General features: G+C 44.8%; 1 protein-coding gene across 1 annotated transcript; it reads left to right on the top strand.

Annotated features, from left to right (window-relative positions):
• Positions 1 to 323: 323 nt before the first annotated feature.
• On the top strand, positions 324 to 16,649 carry RAD51C (RAD51 paralog C). The gene is made up of 9 exons (XM_084219169.1): positions 324 to 549; positions 1,217 to 1,475; positions 1,770 to 1,936; positions 2,909 to 3,042; positions 5,425 to 5,556; positions 7,674 to 7,740; positions 10,373 to 10,433; positions 12,874 to 12,934; positions 16,385 to 16,649. Exons 1-9 carry the CDS (start codon positions 432 to 434, stop codon positions 16,490 to 16,492), a joined length of 1,107 nt encoding a protein of 368 aa, XP_084075295.1. The 5' UTR covers positions 324 to 431; the 3' UTR covers positions 16,493 to 16,649.
• Positions 16,650 to 17,001: the final 352 nt, after the last annotated feature.

Below are 17,001 nucleotides of genomic sequence, written 5' to 3'. Positions count from 1 at the left end.
TCAGCCTCCTGCCCTCCCTAAGAGTGCCCTCTCGGACGGGAGAGGCGACAACGGGGAGATCACAGAACGCGCCGGGAGCAGCGGTCTCTGCGGGGCACACAGGCGGGACAGACCCAGCGGCAGTCCCGGGCGGGGAATGCCCGTTCCAGCCCGTTCCCGGAGCCCCGGACACCCGCGGCCCACGCGGACCCGCTCACCCGCCGCTCGAACGGCCCCGACACGCGGGAACGCCGGCGCGCATGCGCGGCGCCGCCGCTCGCCCGCTTCGCGCCAGGGTGGGGCGGGGCGGGGCCGGACCGGGAAGGGCGGGGCCGGTGGGCGGGGCCGGGAGCGATCGCCGCTCGCTGGACGCGCCCGGAGCGTGTCCGAGCCGTGTCCGGAGCGTGTCCGGAGCCATCGGGGGCGTGTCCGGTGCCGGTGCCGGTGCCCCCATGCAGCGGGAGGTGGGCACGCTGCCGCTGGCCCCCGCCCTGCGCGCACGCCTCGCCGCCGCCGGCTTCCAGACGGCGCAGGAGCTGCTGGACACCGGGCCCTGCGGCCTGAGCAAAGGTACCGGCGGCTTTCGGCCCCGCGGGGCCTCCCCGGGATCTTCCGGGCCCTTCCCCCTTCTCCGTTCAGGCCCCAGTGAGGCCTCCGGGAAATGGGCACAGTGAATAATAATAAAAAAAAAAATAATAAAAATAGAGGATTCTGGTAGAAGATCAGCTGACACTGATGGATGTCAATGGGATGCAGGAAAGCAAAGGGATTCTGTCAGGCTCATCCCTCCTCTTTCCCCAGCTTCTCTCTTCTTTTTACTAGGTGATTTAAACAAAATAAGCCTGTTTGAAGTTAGAAAGTTGTCTTTTTAAAGGAGTGTGTAGTGATTCCTCCCTGGAAGGTGGGCAGGCCCTGGCACAGGGTGTTCAGAGCATCTGTGGCTGCCCCTGCATCCCTGGCAGCGTCCAAGGCTGGATGAAGCTTTGAGCAGCCTGGGACATGGAATGTGTCCCTGTCCATGGCAGGGGGGGCCTGGGTTATCTTTGCCCCTTCCAACCGAAACCAGTCTGGGATTTTGATCATCTATGACAATAACAGTTTGAAAATCACATCATTAGTGCCAGGGCTGTGTGCATGTTGTCCTGGGAGGGTGAATATCAATTATTTTGTGTCATGCTGTGGAATCACTCAGTACTTATAAAATAAAGGTGCTGTTTTGTGCTTTTGGCTTTTCTAGAAATTGGAATCTCCAGGGAAGAGGCGCTGGAAGCGCTGCAGGTGGTGAGGCAGGAATGTCACGGGGACACAGCAAGGACAGCTGGGGGATCAGGTGCCACCAGGAAGTGCACAGCCCTGGAGCTCCTGGAAGAAGAGCAAACCCAGGGCTTCATCATCACCTTCTGTTCAGCACTGGACAACATCCTGGGAGGTGGAGTGCAGCTGACAAAAATCACCGAGATCTGCGGAGCACCCGGAGTTGGCAAAACACAGCTGTGGTATTTCACTGTCACACGGCTTGTGTGCAACCAGGAGTCACTTTTTGTTCAACTCAGCTATGAAATGAGTCCATTTTTCTTGTTGTCTGACTGCAATCTCTGATTCTTCTCCAGCATTATAAATGCAATCATGGTTGTAATGCTCCCTGTCCCATGTGTTCCTCAGCAGGAATGTCACTCCAGGAGTGAGCAGGGACAGCTCTGGGATGCAGATATTGATCTCTGTGTCCCAGGAGGGAGCAGGGACAGCTCTGGGATGCAGATATTGATCTCTGTTTCTGTTTCCCATGGCAGCATGCAGCTGGCAGTGGATGTCCAGATCCCAGAGTGCTTTGGGGGCATTGCTGGAGAAGCTGTGTTCATTGACACCGAGGGGAGTTTTATGGTGGACAGAGTGGTGGACATTGCAGCTGCCTGTGTGCAGCACTGCCACCTCATTGCTGAGGCTCAGCAAGAAGAGGGTACGTTGCCAAGTCATTTCTTTTCTGGAGGAGGCAAGGATGGAGTGGAACAAGTGGCTCGTAGGCTGCAGTGTTACTTTTGGAGTGTTTGCTGACAGCTTTTTATTTCCACCTCTGTGGATCAAACCCTGAACTACATCTGTGTCTGGAGCAGACTGGGCTGAGCTACTTCAAAAAGAATTATTTTTCTGCAGGGTGATTTCGTGAACATTTTGATCCTGGGGGGTTTTAGGTGGTGTGTGGGGTTTTGATATTTGATCTTCCTCCTTTCCTCTTTTCCTTCCAATTTTTTAGCACCTTAATGATCATATTTGCACCTGTTGAGCAAAACTGCGTGTTTTGTTTCAAAACACAGGAACAGGTAGGGAAAGAAAAGAGGAACAGCAGAATTTTGTGAGGCAGTGTTGCTGCTGAAGGCCCATAGAATAAAACCATAGCTGGAATTCAGCTCCTCCATAAAGTCAGTATAGCCAGGCTGCTTTTAATAAGTTTTATTCTCTAAGTCATCAGTCTCCTGGGGGTAAGGACACAACTTTTGTGTTACTCATGGAGAATTTATGCCCCAAACTTCTGTTTGAACTGAGCTAAAAAGGCACTGTATTAAATGAGTTACTGCCTGTATATTAAGCAAGGGATGATTAATCGTCCCTGATGTCCTCTGGTGGTGTTCTGGCTTGAAAATGATTTACTGGGGAAGTTCTTGCTTCAGAAATAAATTTTTCATTGTTGGAGGCCTCCCTTGGATGCTCCAGCGTGTCTGTGTGCAAATGCTGGGATAGCATCTGCTCACCACCTTCCTGACTTTCAAGCCAGATGGAAAATATGTTTCCACACTCCTTACCTTGCCTGTTCTGTTTCTGGGGGCTTTGCTGTTGCTATGTGTGGAGGGCAGGCTTTGGTGGGATGATGAAAGTAACAATATGCTCGTACAGACTTCTGACTCATTTACTCGTCTGTTTGTTTTGTTCTCAGAGCATGGGAAAGCTTTGGAGACTTTCTCTCTGGAAAATATCCTCTCTCACATCTATTACTTCCGTTGTCGTGACTACACAGAGCTGCTGGCCCAGGTCTACCTCCTGCCAGAATTCCTGTCAGAGCATTCCAAGGTAAGGCTCGTTGCAGGCTTGTCAGGAGGTGTCACTCATCTTCACACTCAAGAGTTTTTGTCTGCTGTAGTAACAGGAGTAAACACCTTGGTACCTCGTCAGCTTGGCAGTAAAATACTGGCTGATAGCAGAGTACAAATGTAAAGCCTTCTGCTTGTTTGCCTTTTTGTTCCCATCCCAATTACTCTCAAGAGGATTTGCTTTTGCCATCCTCCTGAATTTCCACTCTGAATTGAGGACACTGGGTCTGTGCTGCCACATGTTCCATTTCTGGGAGCACTGAGCTGTGAATCAGCACAGGGCTGCTCTGCACAAGAGCCTCCCAGCCAGGGGCTGTGTGCTGACCATGAGGGTGGCATCAGAAAGCCTTGGTGCCACTTTTTTTGCCCTAAAAGATCACTGAGGACCAGAAATATCCTGCACCATCCAAGTGACTCCTTCTTTTCAGTGCATCTTCTGTTGCTAGAAGCAACCAGAGCCTGCAGCTTGACTCTTGGGTGGACTGCAGCCAGAAAGTTTCTTAGTACCTAATGTCTTAGAGAAATGCTATTGTAAGGCAGATTTTCACCACCTCCCCTCCAGATTTCTGGGTTCTGCACTGCAGATCACTCCCTGTCAGGATCTGGGAAATATGACTGTGTCTTGTTCTATCAGAGCACAAATCAGTGCTGGATTAGAATGTCTTTTGCATATATTCCAAGATTTTTCATTGATGGGAGCTGTGGTGTTCTGGAAAACACAGATGGGAGCCTCACTTGTGCTCGGTGTAGTCTGGTATTTCCCTTTCCCTGCCAGGTACTAACGGTGCCCTGTTGTGTTTGCTCTTGTGGAAAGTACATGGCTTCATTAGCACAGTTCCACTGGGCTGCAGCTCCCTGGAACCATCTGTGCTGATTATCTGGGCTTGGCCTGCAGCCTGAAGTGCTGAAGGTTGCAGGAGAACCACAAGACCTTCTGCTGATTCCTTGGACGGGCTAGAAGTGACTTGACAGATTGCTCATTGCAGTCCAGCTCTCATTAAAATTAGTCTGATCCCTCTGGAGCCCAGTCTGGGACCACAGGAGGCCTCCAGATTTTAGGGGTTTTAGGAGAGAGAAAAAGTTGTAGAGGTTTAGAGATAAGAAAGATGTAGAGTTAGAGATCCAAATGTGCCATTTGGAAATATCAATTAGTTTGAGATCTTGTAAATAATATGAGAAAGACTGTTAGCAAATATTCTTGTGGTAAATAACCCAATTCTTTAAGGTCTGCTAGAGCCAAGCTGGCATGGACAAGGCAGGTATTAGCAAGCTCTCTTTACACTTTAAATACTTTAAGTTTTCCTGTCTGCTGTCTGGGAGAAATTTAACTAAATTGCATCCTACCTGAACATAATTGTGACAGCCAAGTTATATAACCATGTATACATTCCTGTCTAGCATGAGTCATGTTTGTGCTGTTAAACTCATTGTTCTTAAAGAAATGATACATGAGGAGAGGAGAATGTACAGACTCGTGGAAAAGAATTTGTAGGAAAGAGGGAAAATGAGAATACGATTAATGTCTTCTTTTAATCCCAACTATTTAATCTTCTTTTGCAAATTAATGGGTTTTTTTCAGTTGGAGGCCCAGGACATTTCACAGTGATGTCTGTGCAGGCTTGTATGTTCCAGTCAAAAAGAGGCTTCCCATTAATGAGTTAAATCAGTAATGCAGAAAATCAGGGTTTTGTGTTGTTTCCACTTTGTTATCTTGTGCAGTATTGCAGGAACTTGGAGGCACCAAGGATTTGAGTGACATCTGAATGTGCAGGCACTGTTGGACCATCCATCTCCCTCCTGTATTTCATACTTGGGTCATCAAAACAGCCACAACAAATGAAGTTAGAATAAATCAAAATCCCAGACTAATGTTTATACAGTGTCTTGAGGGTGATGAGCCAGCAGCTGCAGCGTGCTCTGACTTCAGCTAATGATTGCTACAAAAGAAATAATTCAGCAAAGCAAACATCTTGAGGCAAGATAGATCCTCAGCTCCAGTGCAGTGTGCCTGGAATATCTTTAGGCATCTGTTAAACTGTGTGTTTCCGAGACAGATCACTGATAACAGCTGAGTTATCTCAGCAGTGCCTCCAGAGAGCCTGAATTCTGATTTGGATTTAATTTTTGAGGGAGCAGGTGAACTACTTGCTGTTTGTGGAGAGCTGACTGAAGTACAGTTCTGCTGTTTAGTGATTATTTTCTCCAGCTTCTCCTCTGCAAGGCTTCAAGTCCAGCTTTGCCAGTCGTGTTCACCTAAGGATGAAATAAAACATTCCAGTGCATTTAAAAACAGCTCTTGCTGTTTGTTGTCATTTTTTATAGGATGCTGATGGCAGTTTTTGATCTTTCCTGCTGCCTTTAGGTCCGGCTGGTGGTGATTGATGGAATTGCCTTTCCCTTCCGCCACGACTTCGAGGACCTGGCGCTGCGCACGCGGCTGCTGAACGGGCTGGCCCAGCAGCTCATCATCACAGCCAACGAGCACAGGGCAGCTGTGAGTCCAGGGCAGCCTTCAAGCCCAAGAGATGCTACTTTTTTTACAAAGAATTAAAGAAATGTGTCTCTAAATAGCAAAATAAGCCTGCAGCAGTGCCCTCTGCAGTAATACCCTCTGCATTCGCTCTTGCTGGTTTAGTTGGTGAGTATGGAGGGATCACAAAGGCAAAACACCTAAAAGGTGGGAAATTCCTAGACTTGCCAAAATAAGTGAAATTTGCATCAATAGCCTCCTGTGGATCTTAATTAAGTAGTAGCATGGCATTTCTAATGCTGTTTGCCATCATCTCCAGTGATTTGGCTGGACAAGGAATGCTCCTCTGGTGACTTTACCTACAAAAATACCTGGGAGCATTCAGCAGTTCCTACACAACTTTACACTCTCTGTTTAAAAACAAACATTAGCATTCCTAGGGTGGAAAACCACTTTATCTGCTGGATTGGCCTCCTCTCCTGGCATCCATGGAAACCCAGAGCCTCCTTCCTGGGCATTGTTTTACGTCACAGACGGTCTGGAGGCAGCAGACCCGCAGCCAGCAGATGGCACTGGGAAGCTGCAGCTGTTCCAGAAGTTGTTTTGGAAGTCTCTGACAGCTCAGAGGAGCATTGTTCAGGAATTGGAGCTTCCCCAGCCCTCAAAATGGTGCTTGTGTCTCTAACAGTGTCCAGGTGACTTGTGACCTTGTCACCCACAACTCTCTGGTGCAGCTGGCTTTAGTTCCAAGCTGCTAAAAATAAAACTCCTCTTGTGCTTCCTCTGGGAGCTGTGGGAAGGGAAGAGCCCAGCATTCCCAAAGTGTCCTGACTTGAGCTGTGGAGCTCCTTCCTGCTGCTCTGGGCACCAGGGAAAGGATGTTCCAAGGTCTGCACAGCCTCAGGTTTCCTGAGTGCTTTCCCCTAGAACTTGGTACCTGGTGACCTTGAACAGCAGCTGCTGTCATTGGACAATGTTTTTCTTTGGTCAAGAATAAAATGTAGAAATCATTTCTTCTGAAGCAGGCAGCACTTTAGTACAAAGTTGCTAAATAAACTCTTGCTAAAGGAGTCAGAGCTTCAGGAATGGTTTTGCTTGGACTGGCCCTCTTGTTAATGGTGTCTGAGTTAGTTCCATGAGCTGTGAGCAGGCTAAATCCAGCCTGCATGCCAGGGATTGCTTGTCAGGCAGCTCTGGATGCTCTAATATGGTAGGAAGTCAGATCCTAAAGATGGACTCGGAGTCAGGATGCCCAGCCCTTCTCCAGCAGGGAGATGAGGAGGCTATTTGGGGCTGTTACCATGCACTTGTGATGATTTACTTCTCTAAAATGTGCAATATCTGTGCTGGCCTCTCAGCTGTGTGAATGTTTCAGGCTGTGCTCAGTGGAACTCTGTGCTCTCACACACTTTTCTGAACTGCTCCAGCAAGAATCCTCTGAGCATGTCAAACAATGGAACTCTCTAGGGTCTTAGATGGGTACAATTTTTCATTTTTAATGAACTTTGTCATTAATATTCCTGGCTCTTTTCTGTCTCACCCACCCCCACTTCTGCCAGGGATCTAACCTAGACTGTCTGTGAGCCTCCCACCAGTGATTGGGGCTGTGAAAACACTCCCCCACTCTGTCTGTTCACTTCCATTCTGCTTTGTCTTGTACCCACTTGTGCATTTTTAGACTCCAAGGCACAGGAATTCAGTTAATCACCAGGCTAATGCACATTGGGAGCAGCACCACCACGTTCATTTACCCCAGGGACTGAGAGCTGGCTCCTCCTGGAGGGCCAGTGCAAGTCAGCTGCAGCTAAACATAGATCCAAACAACATTTAGGACAAATGTTGTGGGATAAATAAGTTGTGTGGAGCTTGTCTCTCTTGGGGAGGGAGAAATTGAGATTTCTTTAAAGTCTTGGATGAAAAACATCTCCCATTCAAACCAAAAATACATTTTGCAGGGTACTGTTAATTTGTTTTGAAAAGATGAGGCACCCTTACAGTTTCTCCTCATTACAGTTGCCAGGAGTTTTGCCTGAGTAACTGCTTCATCACTAAAAGCTTTTTTTGAAAATTCCCTCTCTTCCCTCCCAGTAAGCTGATTATCAGATTTTCATAATTTTTTTTGCTTCTGTTTCCTCTTTCAGGTAGTTCTGACAAACCAAATGACAACAAGGATTGGACAAAGTCAGTCCACATTGGTACCTGCTTTAGGTAAGTGTTGAGCTTTGAGTTGAAAATTGATGTATGAGTTCCTTTCCTTTGGCTTTCTGTACAAAGAGAAATCATCCAAAAATGTACCTGGGAGCTGTAAACCTCTAGCAGGGATGTGGTGAGGAGAAGGTTAAATCACTCAAAAAAGAACCCAGCTTAATGGTTGCATACCCCAAACTAAGCTGCAATTTCCTAAATTCCCTGAGAACCATTCACTGCCTCTCCCAAACAGTTTAAATTGTTTATTTTCCCATTACCCTTGAACATGTCCCATTAATTATTTGCAAAGGCATTTCATATTTGCTGTATCACTGGAATTCTCTGCAGTTATGATGTAGAGGGAAGTTCAGTGGGGGATCCTCAGGCACAGCCTGCCCTGAGCCAGGTTAAGATTTTTTTTGCAGGCTGCTCAATTTTGCCCTGTAATGAGCAGATACCTCATCCATGCCTTTCTGCTGCAGTCACAGGGGAAAATGAAACAGTTCTGAAGTGGAGATTTCTACAAATTAAGGAAAGGTTCAGCATTTAAATCTTATTTCAGGCTGTAGCATTCCATTATTTTATGATTCACTTAAAGGGCACAAATTCTTCATTTTCTGTGAGCTGAGTAATGATTCTCTTGCTCTGGAGAGGAGAGAGAAGGGGACAGTACAAAGGCAAAGATGTTCCCAGAGTCTGTACAGGCACCAAACCATTTGGCAGAGCTAGAGGGTAAAATGAACAAACACAGCCCATCTCCTGCAGGAATGTGAAGAACGTGGAATTTGGAGCTGTGCAGGCAGACCCAGCTCCCAGATCTGACCCTTTTTGTCAGTTTTGCCTCTTGCTCTCTGATGGATGGTTTTTGGCAGCCTTTCTGGCTACAAACTCAATTAAAGCTAATAGAGTCTGTCTTTTTTCACTGGCCAGCATTGTTTGGGAGCTGTTGTGTTTATTGAGTCATGGGGACAGTAAAGAATGTGAAGACATTCAGGGGAGTTTATAATTCCCAGATATCCTGCCTTGCCTTGTGCATATTTTCTTTCACAAACAATTAATTTGACATGACCTCCTGTGGAGCTGACTGTGACTCTCCCCAGCGTGTGTGACCACAGTATTGTTCAACTGAGCAGTGTGAACTCTTCCAAAAATGCAACTTGGTACCACTTGGGAAAATATTTAACCAAGTGGTTTTGATGCCCTGCTCTGAAGAGATGGTGTTTCAAAAGTCTCATCATAAAGGCTAAAGAACCTCTCACTCCTCCATGGTTTGGTGTAGCCAGAGGAACTGTTGAGGGAGGGGTCAACAGCAAACCCCCAAGTAAAATCACTAAATTGAGTTTTTCCTCCCATTGACTGGTAAGCCTCTGAAACAGCTTTTTCATGAAAGCATTAATCTCTAAACACTTATTTAGTCCTGAGCAGAAGGGAAGATCTTAATTATGAGGAAAAAAAAAAAAAAGAAAGAAAAAGGCACAGATGCTGCAAGGTATTAAGTCAGGAGCTTTATGAAGGGGACAGCTTTCTTTCCCACTAGTGATAGCTAAGCTGGGTGTTCCTAGACATTTCTACTAAATATATTTAGAAAGGAGGTCAAATATTAATCTACAGGCAGTTCAACTCAGAAATATCTCGTTTTACAGTAGCATTTTTCACTCATATTCAGTGCAGTTGGAAATCTGCTGGTGTGGAATTTGTAGCCATTGTAAAATGTGTTTTGATCTCTGCCTCAGAGCCATCTCTGAGAGCCAAAATCTTTAATCTCAGCTCAGATGTAGTGGAGCAAGGTCTGGCAAAATGCCTAAAGGGTCTAGGTCTTCATTGCAGTGGGATAATTTTTTTTTTCCTTCTCTGTGCCCTAATAAATACCAGAGCACAGGGGGCACGAGGGGCTGGGGCTGTGGGGGAGACCAGGGAGGGGCGGACAGCAAAGAGCAGGTGGGCAGGGGAGACTGGTTTAAAATGCAATCCATCTTTGGAGTGCTGACAGGGATAAACAGAGGAAAAAGCACCTCATAAAGATGTCTGCACATTGACTTGTGGTCAGGTGTGAGCTGAGACATTGGGACTGAGCCCCTGGAGTAGGATAAAAAATTTAAATTTCCTTCTCTCTTTCCACCACACCTCCCTGCTCCTTGCTTTTGGTTATTTTGCATTTTGCTGTCAGAAGCAGAAAACTGCTTCAGGGGCCCTTAATGCTTTAATAATGGTTGACTTTCTCCCAAAGCTGGCATCCCAAAGGGACTGATGTTTGCTCATAATTATGCCTGAGAGACAGAATATCACAGTTCTGAAGTAGGATTTAGACCTCCTCACCAGACTTCTTCAGGAGTAATTAGACAAATCTCTTCTTCAAGCTGCCTCTGTTTTCAAGACTTGTCTAGTACCTGTCCTTTATTAGGCATGCATGAAATTTTTCTACAAATATGGAAGTACTGCATCAAGATTTCTGTAAAACACACTCTACAGAGGTGATTCCTTTTTTAGGTCTGTTTGTTGTGAAATCCTTGCCAGTATGAAAAAGATGTGATGCATCACTGCAAGAAAGGCAGATTTTGTTTTAATCATGGGGGGGTTTTGAAGATGAATTTCATTTCAGCTTGCTGCTGGTGGTGTTGTAAGAGATAATGATCTGTCCTTTTGTGTTCCTCAGGAGAAAGCTGGGGCCACGCTGCCACCGTCCGTTTAATCTTCCACTGGGACAACACTCAGAGGTGAGGGAAAATGTGAGGAAAATCCATCTAAATACAAGAATGGTCCTGGAGAATCTTTCAAACTGGCCATGGGGGCCAAGCAGGGGTTTGAATTTGGCTCCTGGCCTTGCTCTGCCACATCCCAGGCTCCTGAGGCTCGGGAATTGTCTCAGTGAGGGTTGAACTGTCAGGCTTCTCCTCCCCACCGTGGTGGGCTCTTCCTGACAAGATGCCATGGTTTATAAAAGTGTAACATCCTCATGGCAGTTGTTCAGGCACAAGGATTTAGGATCTGGTGGCTGAGTAGAAAATTTTACTATCTTTGTTTTGCAAGATAGGATTGGGTTGTAATTTTTTAATAAAACTCTTCTCATTCTAATGTGAATTTTTGCCATAGACTCAGTGCAAGCATTGAGCTGGTGGGTCACAAGGTGATTTGTGCCCTACTCTGAAGCAGTGCAATTTCAACAGTCTCATTATAAAGAACCTCCCATTCCTCCATGGTTGGTTGTAGCCACTGTAATTTCTTTGAAAAGAATTTTTTTTTGCTTCAGTGTCAGTCCAAAACCAGAGATGCCAAAGAAGGCTTTAAAGCCACCTGGCCTGTGACCCTCAGGACAGGCTGCTGACCCTGAGCTTCAGGAGTTGAACCTTCCAAAAAACAGTGTGAAATTCTGTTTGTTGCAATGAGATCTCCTCTGTTTCTTGGTTCTTTTTTCCCCTCTTTATATTGCAAGGTCATTTCTCTTTCCTGGTCACTTAAATTTGTCCTATATGTAATATCACCATGCAGCAGCTTGAGATTAAGGAGCTGTGCTGCAATTCCCTAATCTTGTGCAAACAGTGAGCAAAAATGGTGCTAGAATGTTGTTTTGCAGTGTTTTGCTTGTTGAATTTGAAAGAAAAATGCAGTGACACTTTCTTGGGGAGTTTTGTTTTTAAATTCTAAGTTAGAAGGCAATGCAGGATGATTACAGCAGGCTGTTTAATTTGGAATTAAATTAACATTACTGATTAGTTAACAGTCTTTTTAGGACAAGTTGCATCAACATAATGATTACAGAGTGAACAAAAGTTAATTTTATATATGAAAAGAACTTTTTTTCTTCTGCAACAGAGCTAGGAAGGCTGCAGATAGAAGTTCCAGAAAACAAGCCAAGGAGAGACAAACCTGGCTTATTTACTGATGTAAATCTGCAGCTGACATGGAGGGGGGCCTGCAGAAACAGCAATTCTGGATACAACTGTAAAAGCAGAAATAGCTCAATGCTGTCTTATTTTTACACAGGCTGCTGATGCTCCATTGTGATTTTGTTGGTTTTATATCAGGTTATTGAGGCACAAAGATCATTTAAGGACCCATTGCCTTTTAAAAAATATTTTTTAAATGTGCTTTGGCCACTTTGATACCTGTCTCCTCCTTTCTCTCTTCTCCTGAAAATGTCAGAGCTTAATTCTAAGGGTTCTCTTTGCTGGGAGGAAAGTTCCTGTTGAGTCAGAGGCTCCAGCTGAGCTCTTGTGAAAGCCTGGCTTCTGCAGCTCCAGATTTGGGCAATTTTGTCAAGTATAACCCAGCATTTGAGTGTTCTGAGGAATTCCCTGTGTAGCTAAGATGAAGTGGCAGCGTTCCTCAGGCTGTAATTACGTGCTCTCTAATAGAATGGCACCTCAGGGAGGAAAAAACCCCCCGAAAATAATTAACAGGATTTTTGGCAGGGTGTCTTGCTACAGAGAGCAGAACACTTTCTAGATTGGCTTATGTAAGTGTGAGTTTTGGGGAGGTGGGCATGGTGCAGCCCTGACAAAGGTTGAAAACCCCTTTTCCTTTTGAGCTGCTGTGCAATTTTCTCTCTATATTATGCAAGCATTTGCTGTAGAACACAAGGTGTATTGCTTCGAGTCTAAATGCAGCAAATCAGGGAAGTGTCAGAGGAGAAATAAAAGGGAAACTATCTTCTCAAGGTTGTGCTGTGTCAGTGGCAAGGGCAGGCTTAGAAATAGAACATCTCCAGCCTCTGGGTTATATTGACAGGCTTGGGAAATCTCTGGAAAAAGCCTCCCTAGAAGTACTGGAATTCTTGAAGGTCTCTCACATCCTTGAGAGGTCAAAGAACAAGTGATTAATGGAGTAGGGAAGAGGTGTGCTCAAAACCTTTTTTGCTTGCATTTTAAGAAAGTGACATTTGGAATTAATTCATGATGAATATTGTTCCAAAAATGTCATCAAATACTGTGATGAAACAAGGCTAATTAATCATTCACTCTTTTTAGTAGGTCTAGATTGTGTTTGAGCTGACAGGTCATGTAAGGATGGGAATCCACAGTTTGACTGACCTATATGAAAATACATCCCTGAGAATTCCACGGGTACTGTGGGAAAACTTGTGTGTGGTCACTGGGCTATTTGGAATTTTTATTACTGCATTAATTAATCATAATTACCTGGGGTTTGTTTTCCCAGATTGGCAACGTTGTACAAGTCACCGAGCCAGAAGGAGTCCACCATAGCCTATGACATCACAGTGAGTGTTCCTGTGGGGAGGGACATTCCCAGCTGGGTGACACTGGCACCTGGAAAGGAATTACACACAAATCTCAGAGAGGGCTTTGCTTTCTTAGTCTTGCTTTTCAGCTGCCTTCTGAAGGGAAGGTAGTTACAGCTCCAGATTTAAGGGTAATTTGCTCTTTTTCTCTTTAGAAAAGTGACCCAGTATTTTGTCTGCTCAAAGTTAAAATACTTTTGATTTCCTGATCTAACTTTCAGGCAGCCTGTGCCCATCTGTTCTGCTGCTGGTGCTGCTTATTTTATCCGCCCCTGAAGTTAACTTTTGCCCTAAGTACAGGTACCAAGAACAATTTGAGCTTCATTTTGGGAGACCTGAACCATTGGCTCCCTGGTCAGGTAGGGTGTGGCTTCTCAGGTGGCTTTTTGCATCTGTTCCCGCTGAGTTCATCTTTTTAGGATGAGGATGACCTGAATTAAACTTGATATTCCAGAGGCCTCTCCAGTGCTTTGTTCCATAGGTATTTCCCCATCTCTGCTTTATGTGTGGTGTAACCCACGCTGTGTTTATCCTACACTGACCCTACACCCAGCCAATATACAGATTTTTCTCTTCTGTCCCTATCATAGAAGGAGCTTCCAGCTTATGGCTGGAGTCCTTATTCATCCCTAGTTAAATCCTGTGATTACTCCCTATTGTGGAGTGCTTAGATACATATTAATGAGAAGAGATGCTGTCTAAGCTGTATTTAGATTTAAAAAGACAGCACCACTCAATTCTTACCTCCTCACATGTCACATCCATAGGTACAATTCCGTAACTATTTGCTGCATGTCCTCATGGAAACACGTTGCCATAGCATTTTCTGCAGATTTTAATGCTGCCATCAGATGAGATCCTCAAACTTTCAAACAGAAATCAGGGTTTTTTTCCTCCCCACTCCTGAATGTATTCACCAGGAAAGAAGAAATACTGCAAAGATATACTTTTATAAAGACTGGAAGGGGAAGTGGGACTACATGCCAAGGTTGTTTGGATCATGTGATGTGAGTCCTTTTTTCTCCAGCTGACAAACAGATGGATTTTATCTCAGACAGTTTAATTGCCTTTTTCTTTCATTTTTGTAAGCACCATAAAACAGCTATGCTCTCTTCTGTATGAATGCACACTATCTTGAAAAAGAGTTGAGAGTGAATCCTAATCAAAGATTAGTTAATATTTAAGATTATCCCTGTGGTTTTTTCCCTTAATCCTGATGAACTGCTTCAGCAGATGATTTCTTTTAGTAAAAAATTGTATTATCTCCATTTCTTTAATGAAATTCAGGTCTGATAACAGTCTGCTTTTACCATTTCTCATTCCATAGTTAAACTGAAAGATGTCAATACATGTCCAGTGTTTCCAAGTCAGATTTGTGCATAACCAGCAAACAAAAAGAAAGATATTAAAAAAATAATAATTCCTTAGAATTGTGCAGATGAAGTGCATTGGTACCATTGGCAAAGTGGCTGTTCAGTACCCATGAGCTGATGAAATGTGTAAATTCATGAGTGAGCTCTGGGCTTTTTTTATCCTGTCCTTTCCAGCACACTGGAGTCAGTCACTGCTCTGAGGGGGCTGTGGAACTCCTCTCCCATGAAATCCTTTCTTCCACAGGCTGATAAGGATTCATTCTTAAATGCAGAGTATAGAAATGGAAATTGATTTATGCACAAGGGAGTAAGTAGCTGGGCTGATTCACCTGAATTTCCCAGGAATGTGACCTGATTATTTCATAGTGAAAGACAGAGACCCAGGATGTAAATTCCAGGTAGGAGTTGTTTCCCTGAGCTGTGGAGGGTCTGCCAGGCCAGCAGTGGCAGCAGTGCTCAGGTAATAAACACATCTACCCTTGCCAGTCTTGCTGCAGAGGGTGTAAATCCAGAGGACATTAAGGAACAATTCAAAATGAAAGACTGAGCTTTGTCCTTGGTTCCAGCAGCCACTCCTCACCATCTGAAAGCCACTACCAAACCTCACAAATAGACACAAAATTCTTGTATTTTCAAGGTGTCTGCCTGCAGCCAAGTGCAAAACATCCATTCTGGGCAGCCTGCTTTATGTTCTGGCCCTTCTAACCCTTGGAATGCTTTCACTGGGAGTCAGCATTCTGGATTAAGTGGATACTTGGCTGCAGATCCACCTTTGTGCCTCAGGGAAATGGCAGAGATTAGATGTAGTGAAACATTAAACTTGAAGATTCCCCATTATGCTCTTTAAAATAACACTTGAGTTGCTTATAAATAGCAGAGGGGTTGCACAGATCCTGCCCTTGTAGCAGCTCTTGCTGTTTGTTCCTTTAAAAAGCCCAAGTTGGGTGAGGTGAGGCATTCAGAAATAGAAATACAGGGATGAGAGGCTTAAACAAGACATTTTGCTGGGATTTGGGATTGGTCTTGTTGTGGGACACACTGGCATTTGGGAAGAGTCACCTCTGATGGTAATTCTGCCTGCATTCCTCCTGCACCATCCCAAAATGTCAGCATTCCTGAAATGCTCTCGTCCCCACATTGTCTCTGCCTGAGCATTTTGGATCAGCAGAGCAATTTTGTGTTCTGATTAATGCCTTTTCCTCTCTAAGGCTGCACTGAGTCTTCACTGAGCTGTCAGCAGTGCTCTCTGCACAGCATTTGTCTGGAGATGGGAATTCAGAGTTGCAGGCTTCACACAACATATCATCTCCATCTGCATCCATGGCATGTTTAGCTAACTGACTTTGAGATCTTTCGTATTTTAAAATGGTTAAAAATTAAATTGTGAGCTACAGTAGCAGAAAATACGAGTGGTACTAGGCCAGATAGATCACTTCAAACACTCTCCTGAGTAGCAGCATGTAGTTTTCACTTCTACATTTAGTTTTTGGCAGTCAAAGGTTTTCATCCCATTGTGTCCCATAAATTACTATGCTGGAACAGTCTTTGCAGTCTAGAGACAGATTCAGCTCTGCTGTTCTCTTACAATGTCTCATTGATGTTTTCAGTTCATTAAGTAGGTACGTGGAACAAAAATATCCTAGGTTGTAGAAATTCACAGTTTTGTTTCTGAAAATGACTGAGGCAATTAATCCAGTCATCTCCTTGCTTCTGTGGGAGCTGATGGATTTGTCTTTTGATTTATTTAAATAGGCAACATAAGTTAATTTACAGAGAAGCAGTTTTTCATAGCCATAGGGGTGATAAACAGTAAAACGAAAGTGATAGCCTGGTTGGTGAAAATAAAATATCTTTAAAAAACAAAATGAGCAGACGTGAGTTGGCACATGTGTTGTAAAGTTTGCAGTGTTGAGCTTAACCTGGTCTATAAACAATCTGTGGCTGCTCATCCTGAATAAATGGCAGCGTGATCCTTCATTCTGATCTTCTGGGAGCTGGTTACTCATGCTTTCTATCCCTACAAGCCTTAGCACATGATTTTCCTTTCATCTTCCAGTCCCATGGCTTCCGAGATGTGCAGCCTCCAGCCGTCACTGCCAGCACAGGAGGGACTGAGCTGAACCCTCGGAAACGGCCTCGGACAGAGGAGGAGAAGCAGCAGTGACCCCAGAGTGATCCCAAAGTGGGGTCAGGTTAAAAACCTGCAGAGCAGTGCCAGGGTGAACATGCAGCCAAAGGCAGCTTGAGAGACTCTCCACTTCCTGCTCAGGACTTTATTTTAATATTAGAACTGCAAATTTCTGTGGCATAAAAATCCTTTGTATATGGCATAATTGTACTTTTATAATAAAAATCTATGTTTTCTATAAGGAACAGCTTCAGCTTTGTGGCTCAGGCTTTTTTTTGTTTGGGTTTTTTTGGAGGGGGGTGGATGTTGGGGCCACAACTCCATCTTTTCACACTGGGTAAAAAGACAATGAAATGAGAGCCTCTAGCACAGCACATTTAATGACAGGCATGTGGATCAGTCATCTGGCTTTGTGTGTACCTGAATTTTAAGGAGGTTGGATGCAGCACTGTGCTCTCCACAGGCTCAGAGCAGGACACAGGCAGTGGATGCTGGAAGAGAAATGCAGCTTTCAGTGCTACACCAGAGTGGGACTTCAGCCCTCA

Source organism: Fringilla coelebs, assembly GCF_963513975.1.
Source record: "Fringilla coelebs genome assembly, chromosome: 20".
NCBI lineage: Eukaryota > Metazoa > Chordata > Aves > Passeriformes > Fringillidae > Fringilla > Fringilla coelebs.
The sequence above is the reverse complement of the archived record's forward strand: the minus strand, read 5'-3'. Positions and strand labels throughout refer to the sequence as shown.